We start from the raw sequence: 16,105 nt of genomic DNA, 5'->3' as shown, positions 1-16,105 counted from the left end.
CTGCATCCTCTGATCTGGCTGCACAGCTCAGCTGGACAGGATAGAATCGGCACAGAGAGAACCATGGATTCAGCCCCTTGGTGGGTTTCCACATCCCTCATTGTGCCTTGAATGAAGGAGGAGTTAATGATACCATGGTCACAGATGTGGAATGGCTGCCACTCTGGGCCAGGTATGGTGAAATCTCTCTGTCAATCCTAAAGCTTTCTCTTTGTGTACAGTCCTCTGTGAGCAAGGCTGTGGACGCTGAAGGCCAGAGAGAGCCTGTGGAACTGCTTACACAGCTGGTGCCTGCAGGAGGCTGCGTTGAACCTGGCCTGGCTGTGCCGAAATGCTTGAATTTTGTTGTTTGGCTGTACTCATGCCTGGTGCTGGGAGGGAGGTGGAGGCAGAAAATACAGATAAGCACATCTCTGCCTGGGGTGGACAAGGAAACGGCAGGCAGCATGGTCCTAGAGACAGGTCCCCTGGACTGTCACGTAGGTGAAAGCCCGAGCATTTACGATGTGCCTTGCTCAGGCTCAGGTGTTAGAAGAAGAGACGTTCCCACGTCTGCAGCTGTGTGGTTTACAGCTCCTTCAGATGTTTTCCGAACCTTCTTTCTATTCTTGGCAGCTCATCTCTGTGGACCTACTTGGGAACAAGCTCATAGGAACATTTCCCCTGTTATTGTCCCTCCATCTTCACCAGGTGTCTGCTTTAGCACTCTCAACAGTGCCTTAATTGCCTCGTAAACACTATAGCTACCCTGTTTATCAAATGCCATGGCTATTCTGCTAGCACCCCGGACTTTTATTTGTAATTATGTTTTTAAAGCTTCTTCATAAATGAGTGGCTATAATAAGACCACAAACCCCTTGAAGACTGAAGCTGTGTGTCTCCGTTTGCTTATTATTGTATCTCTGAGGCCTAGCCAGGGCCTGGCACGTGCTATTTGTAGTGATGGAGGAATCCAGCTGGGGTGGGGAGACCAGATGGCTGTGAAGCATAATGACTAGTGAAGAGTACCAGGCCTCATGGACCTGAGTGCCTAGCCAGGAGGGATCCAGGTGTGGAGGGATCCAGGGAAACAAGAGCATCCTGAGCTCTGGAGGGCATGGAGTGTGTTCATTTCCTAGGGCTGCTCTAACAAGGCACCATGAACTTGAAGATTAAAACAGTAGAAATCTTCTCAAAGTTTTAGAGGCTCAAAGTCTAAAATGGAGGTAATGGCAGGACCATGCTCCCCCCAAAGCCTCTAGGGAAAAATCCTCCTCCTTTGACTCTTAGAGCTTCTAGTGGCTCCTTCTTGGTGTTCCCAGGAGCTTCCTCACTCCAGTGTGCCTCCATCTATTTTTTTAAAATTTATTTTGTATTCTAATTTGTTATATATGACAGCAGAATACATTACAATTCATATCACACATATAAAGCACAATTTTTTCATTTCTCTGGGTGTACACAAAGTATATTCACACCACTCATATCTTCATACATGTACTTAGGGTAATTATGTCCATCTCATTCCACCATCTTTTCTATCCCCCTCCCCCCTCCCTTCCCCTCCCATCCCTTTGCCCTATCCAGAATTTATCTGTTCCTCCCATACTCCCCCTCCCAGCCCCATTATGAATCAGCCTCCTTATATCAGAGAAAACATTCAACATTTGGTTTTTTGGGATTGGCTAACTACACTCAGCATTATATCTTCCAACTCCACCTATTTACCTGCAAATGCCGTGAGTTTATTCTCCTTTATTGCTGAGTAATATTCCATTGTGTGTGTGTGTATGTGTGTGTGTATATATATATATCTCACATTTTCTTTATCCATTCATCCACTGAAGGGCATCTAGGTTGGCTCCACAGTTTAGCTCTTGTGAATTGTGCTGCTATAAACATTGATGTGGCTGTGTCCTTGTAGCATGCTGTTTTTAAGTTCTTTGGGTACAGACCGAGGAGTGGGATAGCTGGGTCAAATGGTGGTTCCATTCCCAGTTTTCCAAGGATTCTCCATACTGTTTTCCAATTTGGCTGCACCAATTTGCAGTCCCACCAGCAATGTATGAGCATACCTTTTTCCATCTTCATACAACTTCTTTTCTTTTTGTATATGTCCATTTGTGTCCTCTCCTCTTCTCTTTTTTTTTTGTTGTAATCTTTTCCCCCTCATTTTTTATTGGTGCATTATAATTGTACATATTGTTGGAATTTGAAATTACATATTCATGCGTGCACACAATATAACAACATAATTTAGCCAATATCGCTCCCCAGCATTTCCCCTTCCCTCCCTGCCTCCTCCCCCTTGGTCTCTTTCCTCCACCAACCTCCCTTTGATTTTCCCCTTCTTCTTATAAGGACATAAGTTGTTAGATTTAGGACCCACACTAATCCAGTATGACCTCATGCCAACTTAATTACATGAGCAAAGATCTTATTTCCAAATATAGTCCTATTCTGAGGTTCCAAGTGGACATGAATTTTAGGAGGATATAGTTGAACCCATTGCAAGGGATTACAAAGGTGATGTTGCGGGGGAAGTGGGATCCTTCAGAAGCCAGTGTTCTGTGGCTGACATCACACCATGGAAATCTCTCTGAACCAGATCTCCAGAACCTCTGTTCTCCAGCTGGCAGGGAGACCTTTGGGAAATCTCTGCTTCTGTGAGTTCAGCTTTTCCATCTGTTCAGAGGGCATGATGACATTTGCTCTGCCCCACCTCTCAGGATTATTCTGAGAATCAAAGAAAAGGGTGGCTTAGAGAGCTCTTTGCATGTTGTAAAGGTGCTGTAAGGTTAGAGTAAACATAGTATAAGCTGTCAATCGTCTATCACCTTCATGAGACATTAACATTGCCATCCTTATCAGTGTTACTGCCTGACCAGTCCCTTTCTCTTTGCTAGGATCACTGCTTTTACCATGGCATGGTGAGGAAGGCGCAAGAATCCAGCGTCACACTCAGCTCCTGCAGGGGATTTAGGTAAGAGATCCTGAAGCTGCAGAGGGCACCTGACATTCTCCCCAGGAGTGGGATTTTTAAGACAAGCAGGACTAACTCACAGAAAGGACCCTGGGAAAGAGCCCACTGAGAGTGTGTGTGGGTAACTCTAAGAAGGGCCCAGTTTGGGAGGTGCCAGGGAAATCTAGATCATTCACATGTTAACTGGTCTTTGGGTTTACCCTTACTAAGGAACTTGATGTTTAAAAATAAAGGTTTTATGTTTACTTAAGAATCATAATGCCAACAAATTGGGAGATTTGACCAGAAGAAGAAGGGACACACTATCCACGAGGGCCACATGGGGATGTGCTGGGGTTTTGGAGAGACAGGAGCGAGGAGAAATGCGGGCAGGTGTCTTTATCGTGGTTTCTACAGGGAGGATCTGGGAGGCAGGGCAAGCAGGTTTAGGATTCTCTCTTTTGCTCAGTTTCAGGGGCTGTCTGTCCTTAGTTGTCTGGTGCCTGGTCCTGGGGTGATGGGGCAGGTGGGCAGTTACCCAGAAGGTGTGAGCTCAAGAAAGTAGATGGTGGGTTATGGGCTTTGGCTAGCTGGCCTGCATGAGAAAGTCTTTGTAGCTGGCAAGTTGTTTATTGTCTCTGGGAGTTGGCTAACTGTGGGAAGGCCAGTCCCTCCAGGGTCAGCGAGTCCTAGCTGTCAAAGCAACAGAAGACAGGAAATAAGTGACATGGTTAATAAACTTGAAACTGAGTTTGAGCATTCCTTCCCACTTCTAGTTCTTCTGTGGTAGAAGGATAGTGAAAATGTAGTCAGTGAAATAGAATAATAAGCAATTAGGGAAAAGAGAAGATGGGAGGAGAAGGGGAAGGCCAGGGTAATTTTCAAGACAGAGAATCAACTGAAAAGTTCTATCTAGATGGTGTTGTATGAGGGCAACTCTTCCGTCTCCAATCTGGACTTCCTGCTGGTAGGAGTTTACCAGCTGGGTGACCTTGGGTCTCCATGGTCTCATTTGTAGAAGGTGGATCAAGAGACTATATACATGATGTGAGGTTAAATGTGTTAGTAGACCTCTGACGTAGCACTCAATTTCCTCCAGGGCCTGGCTTCTCCGGGTGTGGTCTGTAGATGGACAGCATCAGCTTTCCCTGGGATCTTGCTCAAAATGCAGTATCTCGGGTCCTACCCATTCCTACTGGTTTACAGTCTGCATTTTACCCCAGGTGATCTGTGCGCACATTACAGTTTGTACCTCAGACTGTGTTCCTTCAGCATGTGAATTATATTTCACATATTCATTTGTCTCCATCAGCCTTAAATATAGCAGGATCTATCCACGTAGAAGTGATGAATATCACTTTTTTAGGCTCCCCCTACTCTCCCTTCTCTATTTTTTAAAAGGAGTGATGATCCAAAAACCTGGATTCTGGTTGCCTACGCTGGTGCCTGTATCCAGTATGCTAGAAACTGGCTCTATTTAAAAAAAGAAAGAAAAAAGGGGGAAAAAAAAATCTATGATTTGTAGCAACCATCTGTATGCTGGTAGAGTTGTTTCTTATCACAGCCAATTTCAACCTACCAATGTGACGTTATTGAAGGCAGAATTGGAAATACATGCCCACCACTGGCTTTTAGGAGCCAGTAGAAGGTGGCCCTCTTTTTTTTTTTTTTTTGGTACCAGGGATTGAACTTAGGGGCACTTTACCACTGAGCCACATCCCCAGCCTTTTTTTTTTTTAAATTTTATTTAGAGATAACGTCTCACTGAATTGCTTAGGTCCTTGCTAAGTTGCTGAGGCTGGCTTTGAACTCGCCATCCCCTTATCTCAGCCTCCCAAGCCACTGGGATCACAGGCCAGCGCCAATGTGCCCTGCTCACCCTTCTCCTCATATCAATTGATTCATTCAATGACAACTTCTTTCATTCAACAAATTAGTATTGGATGTCTGTGGTATGCCCATGTCCTGAACAAGTGGAAGACAGTCAGCCACTGTAATTTTTGAAGTCCTCTGTTTCCTCATCTGCAAGATGACCATCAGTGACGGCTATGCTGGAGATTAAGTTTAAGTGCTTAGTTAAGTCTACAGAACTTTATAGGCATATGGCAGACATATCATCCCATGACAGTGAAACCATGCTAAGACAGCCACATTCCCATAAAAATCGAAGGCCCCTCTCCCTGCAGGCCCCACAAGTCTGTTTATGAATTGGGCCATGTCTCCTCTGGAAGGCCATGTGGTGAGTCACCAGAGGGAATCAGGCAGGAAATAGGTTTTGGCCAGGAGGTGATTAACAGAGTGGCCTCAAATCCCCCACTCAAGCAACTTGGTTGAGCCAAGCCAACTGGCCCCAGTGGTGTTTACAGGCCCAGCCACCACCACCTGCAGTCTGCAAGTAAACAAAGTCCTTCCCAAGAAAGAGGAAAGGGAGCATGCAGGTGTGACCTGCTTCTCTCTGCCTCATCCTCTGTCCCCTCCGTCTGGAGCAGTGGGAACTTGGCATGGCCTCTTGGAAATCATTCCAGCAGCCACGCTGACGGGGGAAATGGAGTGAGCTGCCCAAGTGTTTCTGCTTAGTGTGCTTCCATCTGGTGGGGCCCGCCAGCGTTTTTTTCTCAGCCTTGTCACTGCACACCTTAAGGAACCAAGGTTGTAGGCAGCCCGACTTAAGAGCTGGAGACTCATGCCAGATGGCTCCATCTGGACCCTGGAGGGGGAGCAGCTGCCACAGCAGCAGCACTCAAACCCAAGATGCTCAGACTCAAGTTGTTCCCTAAGGCTCATAGAACCAGGCTGCAGTGCAGAATCTCCATTGTGATCCTGTCTCTCCTGGAAACCTGCTCCTGTGATGGGGAAAAAGGGGCAGGATTTATACCAAGTGGGATCATCAGGCTGATGATACAAAGCTAGAGGAATTCAGTGGAGCTTCCAGATGGTTCGTGGGTTCCCTCCTCTCTCCAAAGCAGCTCTGTGGGTGGTTTTATGACTGAAGAAGTAATTCCTGGTCATAGAAAAAATAAATTCAAATAGTATTTAAAAAATGTGCAATGGAAGATGAGTCTCTTTCTCACCCCAGATTTCTAGATTTAAGTCCCCACCTCCAGCATTGTTATTGGCTTCTTGTGTGTCCTTTATGGAAATATTCCTTGCAGAAAAGAACCTGGACGTGTAAGATAGTGCTTTATAATCTTACATGAGCCTTTGACCCCTTTGAGAATTGGGTGGAAGCCATGGATACTTACACACTACACACATAAAAAGATGTGACATACCATTTTATTAGGAATGCCAAGTGTCCCCATCCCCAAGCTTGTCTCAGATGAAGTAAGGATGAGCCTCTAGATGTTACCACAACTTCTTGCATGTACAACAGCTTTGCAACTGACACTTGGTCTGCATGTCAGGAGTGATTAGTATTTGTGAAGAAATCTAGTGGGGTCAGGGATGAAGTGTCTTTGAGCCTGTGCATCCTGGGAAACTGTGCATATGAGTGTGTGTGTCTCTAGCTCGTGGTCTGTCAGCAGGAGGGGTGCCTGATTGTTGAGCTGTTGATTTTTGAAGGCAATACTTATTGAAAATTGTCATTCTATAAGTAATACAGGTTTAATGTTAAACATTGAAATGGCAAAGGAACATATAAACTAAAAACAGTGAAAGCTCTCTATCCTGCCTACCTTTAGTCCTACAGATAGATGGCTTAGTTCTGGAGGTGGGTTTGGACAGTAAGTGTGTGGACTCCATCCTGTCAGAATGAGCCTGGGCATTAGGAGACCTGGGATCTGCCCCAGCTCTGCAGTAACTCACTGGCTGACCTTGGGCAAGTTCCTTTTTTTCCAGATTTTCTTCTCATCTATCAAAGCAGGGAAGACCAGACCATCAAAAATACCCTTTATTGTGGAATCTCTAGGCTGCAGAGAGAAGGGGCAGAATCTCAGGGAGGTGGGGGCTGGAGTGGAAGGAAGTGGCTTGGGTCTACGCAGCTAGCCCTTAAGAAGTGGCATGGTCCTTTCCACTTTGAAAATCTTACTTCCTCCTGCAGAATAGATAATAAATGTTCCCTTTGTGTCAGTCACTGTGTGAGTTAAGCCCCCAGAGGGCAACACCATTACCATGTGCAACCTTAGAATCTGGAGTCAGGCAATGTTCCTGCTTTAAAACCTGACAAGCCACTACAGTTCTCCAGTCCCCATCTTCTCACCTGTCAAGTAGGAACATCAATATTGATGTCACTGGTGGATTTCTATTAGGTGATGGGCACCAGCTCCTTGGGACTTTGTTTTGATTATGCTGTATCCCAGAGGTTGGAGCTCTTCCTGACCCATAGCAGATGACCAGTGTGAATGTGTCAAAAGGCTACAGAAGAAACCATTGACCTTGCCTGGCATACAGTAGTGTGCCCAATGACTATCAGCTATTCTTTTAAAATGGTACCTTTGATATTGGTAACATTGCCCATTGCTTCAGTTCTTTATCATAATGATCCCAGGAGATAGACAGTGTTATCAAATAACTGACCACAGAGCTTGAGGGCAGTAGATCTAGAATTTGAATCCAGGTGTGTCTCAGTCCAGAGCCAATGCTCTCTGTCTGTGCCCTGTCACCCTGTCCCGAGGGAGCACAACACCTGTACACCTTCTCTTCTCCCTCTGTACTGACTTTGAAGTTCTCTGTATTCCCTTTTACATGGATGCAGATTGGGGGAGAGGGGAGACAGGGAAGAAAGGGAGCAGGGTGGTTGCATCTTAGGATAGGTCTAGATGCAGGGATGTCAGACATGTCCCTCTGGGTTTAGTTGAAAATGGGCATATTTTCAGGAATGGTAAGTGGGCAAATTTTCTGGCTCAATTCCTTGATGGATGGGATGCATTTGGTTGAGCCTTTCAGTCATTTGTGGGTTAAACACGAACTGCCTGCTGCCCAGCTTCCTCTATATAATTTCATATTTATCATGCTCTTAACGATGAGGAATAGGACAGACAGAATGGAGAATAGCGTGTGAGGTCCTGGCCCTCAGCCTCCCGGGCCCTGCCCCTGCCTCCTGGCTGACCTCTAACTCTGCCAGTTTTAGCATTTAGCAAATTAGATCAACTCAGGCTCTTAGAAGGATAAATGACTGGTAGGTGCTCAGGGGAGGGTGGCTAGAGGACTTGGGGGTGATGGCAGCGAAGGGCCCCAGAACCCATTCTCAGAAACTCCACCATCCACCCCCAGGCTGTCTGGGAGGATTGTAACTGAGGCACAGGGCGAATCACCAGGGGCTGCAGTGGGGGAAGGAGGGGAGTGATCACAATATCCTATTGCCAGGTGGACCTTCAGTGACCTTCCAAGCTGATGTTTCTCAAACTAATCTGCATACTCCCTGAGACAGAATAGGTGCCTACTGCAGAGTGTGGGCTCCTGGCCAGAGTTTCCGAGAATGGTTGTGCAGGGAATCATCTGGGGACCTGACAACAGGTCCCCAGATGCATAAGCCTGCAGAGTCCTAGGGTGGCTGGGCATCTGTGTTAGCAACACTGTAAAATATGCTTATAACTCCGGAAGCTCTGGTCCTAGGGATCTCCAACCCACAGGTTTGGAACTCACCAATGGAGGCAGATAGCATAGAGGTTAAGGGTATAGGGTCCAGAGCCTATGGCCCTTAATCTTTAGCCCCATAGTACCTGTGAGAGCTCATTATTTAATCTCTCTGAGCCTCAGTTTTCTCATCTGTAGAATGAGACTCATGGTGATGCACGCCTTGTAATGTGATGTGGGAATAAAAGAAGAGTGATGTTTGTCAACACGGCGTGTGGGACACCATGAGCTCTCAGTACACCATGTCTGAGGACAGAATGTAGACTAAATGCTCCTGTCTTCTCACCTTCTCACGTCTTCAGACAGGCCAGTTGGGTAGTGGCCAATCAAACTTCAGAAGAGAGTTGCTGGCATCTTCTTTTGCAGCTGACTATAAACTGGGGATGCCTTTCTGATCCATGCTACAGAGCTATTGTGACAGAGGCAGTGTCAGGTCATGTTTAAAGCTGTTGAATTCAGAAGCAGAAGGCTGAGGTACCAGCCCCTACTTTTTAACTCTTAAAACCTTTGTGACTTTCAGTTAGTTAATTGACCTTACTGAGCCTTAGTTTTCCCATTTATGCCATAAGGGTAACATTCTTAAGGATCATAAAAGTTGGTGTGAATAATAAAATGCCTGGTCTGTAGCAAAGGCTTAATAACTTATTGCCACTACAACGGTGGTTATTTACCATGCTCCAGACTTTTGCTTGGTCTCTTCTCTGTTTGGCCCAGAGGCTTGTTCATGGGACGCTGGGTCAACTGTACCTTGTGGCCCTATACTGGAACTCACCCATTCTCACATGGAAACTTCCACTTTCTGCTGTAATTCCAGCAGCCACACCCTGGCACACACACGGGAGCATCAGTTGGCTTGTGATCCAGCCTTCTGTGTTTGTAGCCTTTGAGGGAAACCAAGATGGCAGGAGATGTCCTGGTCAGCTGAGGTGAGAAGATAGCTTGGGAACAGGATGCCCTCAGCCACTCTTGCTTCTGCCCTTTCCTGTCTGGATCGGGGAGTGGATGTGACCCTTGCTCTCTCCGCTTCACCCCCAGCTGTTGTGGGAGCACCTTAGGTGACCTGCCAAGGGGCTGGGCAGGCACTGCTGCATCCGCCTGGGTGAGGCAGCTGGGAAGTGGGCAGGCCGCTGGCACAGGAATAAGCTGTCTGGGATGGGACCTGGGCAGGGCTACTGCAGACCAGGGGCTGGCATTGTTTTTCCTGAGAGCGTCACAGACTTTTCCCAAAGGACAAAACCTGGGCAGGCATCCCAATGGGGTGGGGGTGGGGGTGGGTGGGGCCAAGATGACCTGAGAGAGAAGTCCTTCCAGATCATAGTGACGGACTCAGAGCTGGAGACACTTTAGGTTTGGCGCTATCTGGATGGACAGGAGTCTGAGGAAGGGTTTTGAAGTACCTGAAGCACTGCCAGGCCCTTGGGACTTCCTCCTGGGTTTCCTTCTGCCCAGAGCCTTGGGTACATTCTCTTGCTGTGGTGTTCATCTCACTGCATGGAGGATGCAGATACCTGCTGCCTGGGCCTCTCCTCATCCCGCCATTGATGATGTGGGAGAGCAGCAGATAAGAAGGGGGAGCTCTTCCTCATGGAGTCTGGATTAGCCCTCAGAGACCTCATCGGTAGCATCTGAGCATTCAGTCCGTCAGTGTGAGGGCTGATGAGTCCTCTTTACCATCTCCATTTCCATTGCAGTCACTGTCCCCAGGTTTAGACTCTGCTTCATGAGGGCAGGGGCTTTGCCCATCTTGTTCACCATTCCATTCTCAGCCCCTAGCAGGAGCCTGGCCAATGTTTGTGGGGTGAGTGGCTTTCCTCCTATGGGCCTTGAGTGATGGAAGGTCTTCACATCCATCCGCATTTTCAATCAATCAGGGATGAGAATTTTTGAAAAAAACATTTGCATCTCTATTGAACACATAAACTTTTTTCTCTTTTCATCATTTGCTAAATAATACAGCGTAACAACTGTTTGCATATTATTGGCATTGTTTTGGTTTTATAAGTAATCTAGCGTTGATTTAAATGGAGTGTTAGTAGGTTATATGAAAATTCTACACCATTTTGTACAGGGGACTGTGATTTTGAAATCTTTGGGGAATCTGGACCCAATCTCCCATGGCTTCTTAAGGACAAGGATTATGTCTAGATTTCAACTGGAACACGGTCAAAGCTTAGTGAGAGGAAGAATAAAATAAATGAGCACACATCTTTATTCTAATTCTAGGCTAAAATCTATGATCAAGGGAAAAAAAAATTGCCACCCATGCCTGGTTGTGGGTGTCACTTCACCAAACAGCTGCCATGCTGGCAGGGAGCCTTGGGGACTAGCAGGAACGTCTCCAGTCCTGCATTTCCAGCTTTGCTTCCAAGTACCAGGACAGCTGCCTTTTATTTTTATTAGGAGTCCTCATAAGTTAGTGAGTTACCGTTTTCATTTTAGGGTTGAGGAAATTGAGGCTCAGGGTGATTTAGGACATTTTCTGAGAAGCAAAGAGTCCCAGGTCTCCTAACTGCAGGCCATTGGGCTTTCTCCAGCCACTGCATTTTCGGAAGAGTCTATAAAGTTCTGACCTGTGATTATCATAGGCCATGTTTGGTTTGGGAGACCTTTTGGGATCCTGATCCTACAGTCCTTCATCAGTTTTAACCGTCCTGAGTACAAGTTTTTAAACTTTTTTTTTTTTTTTCTGTGCTGGGGATGGAACCAAGGAGTGCTCAACCACTGAGCTACATGCCCAGCCCTTTATTTATTTGTGAACAGGGTCTTGCTAAGTTGCCCAGGCTGGCCTCGAACTTGCAATGCTATTGCCTCAGCTTCCCAAGTCCTTGGGATTATAGGCGTGTGCCACCGCACCCAGCGTTTTAAACACCTTCTGACTTTACTAGTTCAGAGATTCTTAACCGGAAGCCCTGTGATGAATTTAGGGGGCCCCAGAGCCCTGAAATTGTGTGCCACATCTCAGGTTACAAGTGCATTTCTCTAGAGAGGAGGTCTAAGCCTGCATCGGGTCCTCACAAAGGGGTGCGTGGCCCCACAATAAGGTGAAGAACCAATGATCAAAACCAACTGTGCCCACATGCCTATGGGCCTGTACAAGGGACTTATTCAGGATCCTGGAAAAAAATCTTTGACCAGATATTCTATTTCTTCTATCAACAGAGGACTGATCATGGTGAGCAGTAACCTCAGCTACATCATTGAGCCCCTCCCTGACAGCGAGAGCCAACACCTTATTTACAGATCCGAACATCTCAAGCTGCCCCCGGGGAACTGTGGGTTTGAGCACTCCAAGCTCACCACCAGGGACTGGGCCCTTCAGTTTACACGCCAGACCAAGAAACGACCTCGCAGGGTGAGTTCCAAGACTCTCTGTGCACTAGTCAACCTGGGGCTAGGCTTGTCCCCTCTGAGCACCCTTACTTTGAACCCAAGAGTATTTATCAATTGAAAGAGAATGGCGGAGAAGAAGGGAAGAACTTCTTTTTTATTTGAAGTCATGATCAAGTGTGAGACACCCTCATAAGAGAATAACTACTTTGGGGGGAAATGCTACTAGTTTTACAATGCTCTAATATGTTGATTGCAGAAACTATAAGAAAAAAGAAAAAAGAGTATGTTTCCCCTTCTGAAATAACCACTTCACCTTGTACACCAAATGTTATTTATGCTGAAAATCGTCTGTGGTCTTAAAGGTTATTGGGAAACTCGGTCGTCAGCAGGCTCCCTCACAGTGTGTCGCCCTCTCCTCTACCTGTGCTAGTCAGGTCAGCTCATTAGTTTTTGAGAATAAAGGCCTGGATTCCATGTCCCAGAGCCGCCTCCAGCAATAACCAAATGGCAGGTGGACAGCGTCGTGCAGTGAGGCTGATGGCAGCCACAGCCCAAGCCGTTTCTAGTGCCCAAGTACAACGTAAGCAAGAAGGCTCACCGCCAGCTCACCAGCTCGTTTTCTCAGCAGATTTTAAAATGAGGCCAAGTTCACGGTTTCTATAGCTCTGATCTGCTTATATCTCTTCCTTAGATGAAAAGGGAAGACATACACTCCATGAAGTACGTGGAGCTTTACCTTGTGGCTGATTATGCAGAGGTAAGGGGGCCATGGGTTTGAGCATAGAATCTACTCTCTTGATGGCTTTGACACTCCAGGCTTCGGGCTGCTTTGGGGAAATGCTGGCACATTCATCTCTCTCTGATTTATCATATGATTTTTGACCTTAAATATAACCATCCTTTTTTTGGCCATTTTTAATATAGTTGGGGAAAAAAGAGAAAATAAAACAAGAAAAGTCTCTCCTAGCTCCACACACTCATCAGAAGGAAAAGAGTAGGGCCATTATCTGGAGTGACATTTCTCAGACTGGGTCTGAAGTCCTAATTTAGGTCCTGATGCTTATTCTTACTGGGCCCATGAATTCTCTAAAAATTTTATTTTGTATAGAGATAATAAATATACTCTCTGTCATCTAGCTGAATACCAATTTCTTGCCCATGTGTGGGTCCATTTTTATAACCATGTGGCTATCAAATGAGAACATAAAGCCATGATTCCCAAAATATGGTTCCCAGGTTGGCAGCATCTGTAGCACTTAGGGACTTGTGAGAAATTCAGATCTTGGGGCCCTACTGAATTCTAAACTGCCAGGTTGGGGTCCAACAGTCTGTGTTTAAATAATTCAGTGATTTCTGTGCCCAGGAGAGTTTTGGAAACCCACTTATCTAAAGAAGTAGCAGGTGTCTTGGTCAGGTTTTTGCATTGTTGTGACCAAAATCCCCAACAAGAACAACTTAGAGGAGGTGAAGTTTATTTGGGGCTCGGTTTCAAAAGGTCTCGGTCCATAGGTGGTTAACATCATTGTTCTGAGCCCACGGTGAGGCAGCACATCATGGAGGAAGGGACCAGTGGAGGAAAGCTGCTCAGCTTATGGTGGGGTCAGGAAGCAGAGAGAGAGGGGTGGCAGGGAGGGGTCTGTGGGAAGATGTATCTTTCCAGGACATGCCCCCAGTGACCCACCTCCTTTAGCCATGTCCCACCTGCCTATAGTTACCACCCAGTCCGTTCAACCTAAGATGAGCTGATTCCATTACAGCTTCATGATGTGATTTTTTTTTTGGGGGGGGGTGGATATGAAGGATTGAACCCAGGGGCACTTAACCACTAAGCCGCATCCCCCAGACCTTTTAAAAAAGTATTTTGTTTAGAGTCAGGGTCTCGCTAAGTTACTTAGGGCCTTGCTAAGTTGTTGAGCTGGCTTTGAACTCATGATCCTCCAGCCTCAGCCTCCTGAGCTGCTGATCTTTTTTTCCCTAAATATTTCTACATTAACAGGAGCTTTTGGGGGAACATCTCATATCCAAACTATAACAACAAGGAGACTTTAATTTATATTCCTTTCATCTGGAATTTGATGAAAACTACCTGGCTCACTCATTCATTTTCTTCATTCATCAATGATTCCCTGATTTTCTGTGATGGGCCAAATGCTCAGGATACAATTCTCAAGAAGTCAGACCCATCTCTGGCATCATAGAGTTTGCAGCAACAGCCACAAAAGCTTTGTAGTTCTCAAGTGTGCAACCACCAAGGTTATCCCTTAGGGAGGATTCGAGTCCGTGGAGTGGAGAATCCCACATGGTTCAAGGACTTGGGGAAGCTTCTCTGAGGTGGCAATATTGAAGAGAACACCTGCAGACTGGATTCAGCCCCATTGGCCTAAATTAGCCAGATGCTACTTCCAGGTCTCACCTCTGTAGACTCAACCAACCACACAACCCAGCCCCACCTCTGCACGCTGGGCCTCCATGACCAGGTGCCTGTTCTCACGTGGTGTGCTTACCTGGGCTGCCCTGCAGGCAGGGCTCATTACAACTCCCCTCTGTGTTGTACCCCATGCAGACAGGGTTACCAGCTCCCCCAAAGGCCTCATTCTAAGGTGGCTCTACTCAGGGCATAATCTCAAAGCGCAGATCCTGGAGCAGTGTCAGATGGTAGGAAGAGCACTGACCTTCAGGCCTGAAGAGTTGCCTCCCAGTGTGAGTGGCAGGAAGAGGTGGCCCTGGGTTAAAGGACAAGGAAGAGTTAACTGGGCAGAGGAGTGGAAGTGAAGGGCATTCCAGCGAAGGAATATTGTATTCCACTTTGAGAAGAGTTTAGTTTTTTAGTAACGTGTTTTTTCCAGCAAAGAGTATGTGTGTGTGTGTGTGTGTGTGTGTGTGTGTGTGTTTTCTCTAGGACTTTTGCTTCTTCCTAAAGGCAAGTGTGTGCAGAGGATGGGGAGCAATGTGGGGAACAAAATCAAAAGCCAGTTTCAAAGCCAGCCAAGGCGCCATGCTCCATCCCCTGCCCTGCAGGAGGGTTGCTGGGAGAGAGCTGAATTCTTTGGACTCCAGGACACATTTCCATTTAAACCTTGTGTCTAAGATCATCTAATAAAGAGGTCGTGAGCCTTTTCTTCTTCTTCTTCTTCTTCCTTTTTTCAATCCTTTGTCAGGTAGAAGCCCAATAGTGAAGTGTATATAAAACCCAGCTGTGCCAGTTGGAAGGAGGGGTGTTTCTCCTTTGCAGCCTTTCAGTCTCCCTAGGGGAACCTTGGAGAAGGGTTTTGAATATATTTATTTATTCACTGGTGCTGGGGATGGAACTGAGGGCCTCACACATGCTCGGCAAACACTCTGCCACCGAGATACACCCCCAGGGAGGTGTAGGAATGTCCAGCAGCCACAGAAGCAGGGGTGCTGAGACAGGGCAACCTTCTCTGGGCTCTGCATTAGGGCATTGCATGCAGAATGGGTAGGAACAGGGAGGCCTGGCACTGCTGCCTTGAGAGACAGTTGTCACTAGTGGAAATAATCCAGCAGCTTCCTGCTCCCTGGGCTCAGGTGGGAGCTCCTGGGGTGGATCTCAGCATGTTCCCTCCTTAGGTGAGGCAGAAGTCCAGGGGAGCAACCGAGAGTATAGTGTCATAGGAGGGGACAGAGCACCTGAAAACACAGGGCTGTAAAAGCCTTTCATGATACCTCAGAATGTGGGGTAGCTGAGAAAGGATGGATATACCATGCAGTATTTTCAGTGTCACCCTAGAAAATGGAAAGTTGAAAAAAAAATTTTTAAGCCAAAGGGATTGCAAATCTAGTCTATGGCCACCCACCACATGTTTTTGTAAACAGTTTTGCTGAACAGAGCGACGCCCATTGGTTTACCTATTATTTGTGGCTACTTCCGGTCACCAAGGCAGAGCTGAGTAGTTGTGACTGAGACAGTATGGCCCAAAAAGACTAAAATATTTACTATCTGGCCCTTTATAGGAAGTTTACTGACTCTTGCTTCAGACTGTGCTGGACAACATGATGCACTCCAACTATGGTGGCCTTATTGGGCCTTATTGTTTGAAGATAGGGTAATATATTTGAAAGACAGCAAAACCTGACCCTAATGTTCTAATAAATGTTTACTAAATGAATGGAAATGATGCAATACTTTCTGTGCCACGAGGCCAGTTTAGAAATCAGGAAGGCTTCAAGATGGAAACTTCTGGGTTAACATGGAAAGGTCTATGTCACAGGGTCTCAGGATTTAACTCTATAGGAAGCAAA

At 46.5% G+C, this 16,105-nt stretch overlaps 1 protein-coding gene across 2 annotated transcripts in view; it reads left to right on the top strand.

Annotated features, from left to right (window-relative positions):
* Positions 1-16,105, top strand: part of Adam19 (ADAM metallopeptidase domain 19) — an 85,142-nt gene that overhangs the window by 40,403 nt on the left and 28,634 nt on the right. For both annotated transcript variants that reach the window (XM_046459937.2, XM_058584196.1), the window contains exons 5-7: positions 2,886-2,962; positions 11,675-11,867; positions 12,537-12,602. In XM_046459937.2, the coding sequence (XP_046315893.1) occupies positions 2,886-2,962; positions 11,675-11,867; positions 12,537-12,602 (336 nt within the window). The remainder of the gene's footprint in view (positions 1-2,885; positions 2,963-11,674; positions 11,868-12,536; positions 12,603-16,105) is intronic.

Source organism: Marmota monax, unplaced genomic scaffold, assembly GCF_021218885.2.
Source record: "Marmota monax isolate L192 unplaced genomic scaffold, Marmota_monax_Labrador192_F-V1.1 WCK01_AAM20220418_F8-fsc00229, whole genome shotgun sequence".
NCBI classification, from domain to species: Eukaryota; Metazoa; Chordata; class Mammalia; order Rodentia; family Sciuridae; genus Marmota; species Marmota monax.
This window is presented reverse-complemented; position numbering and strand designations above follow the sequence as displayed.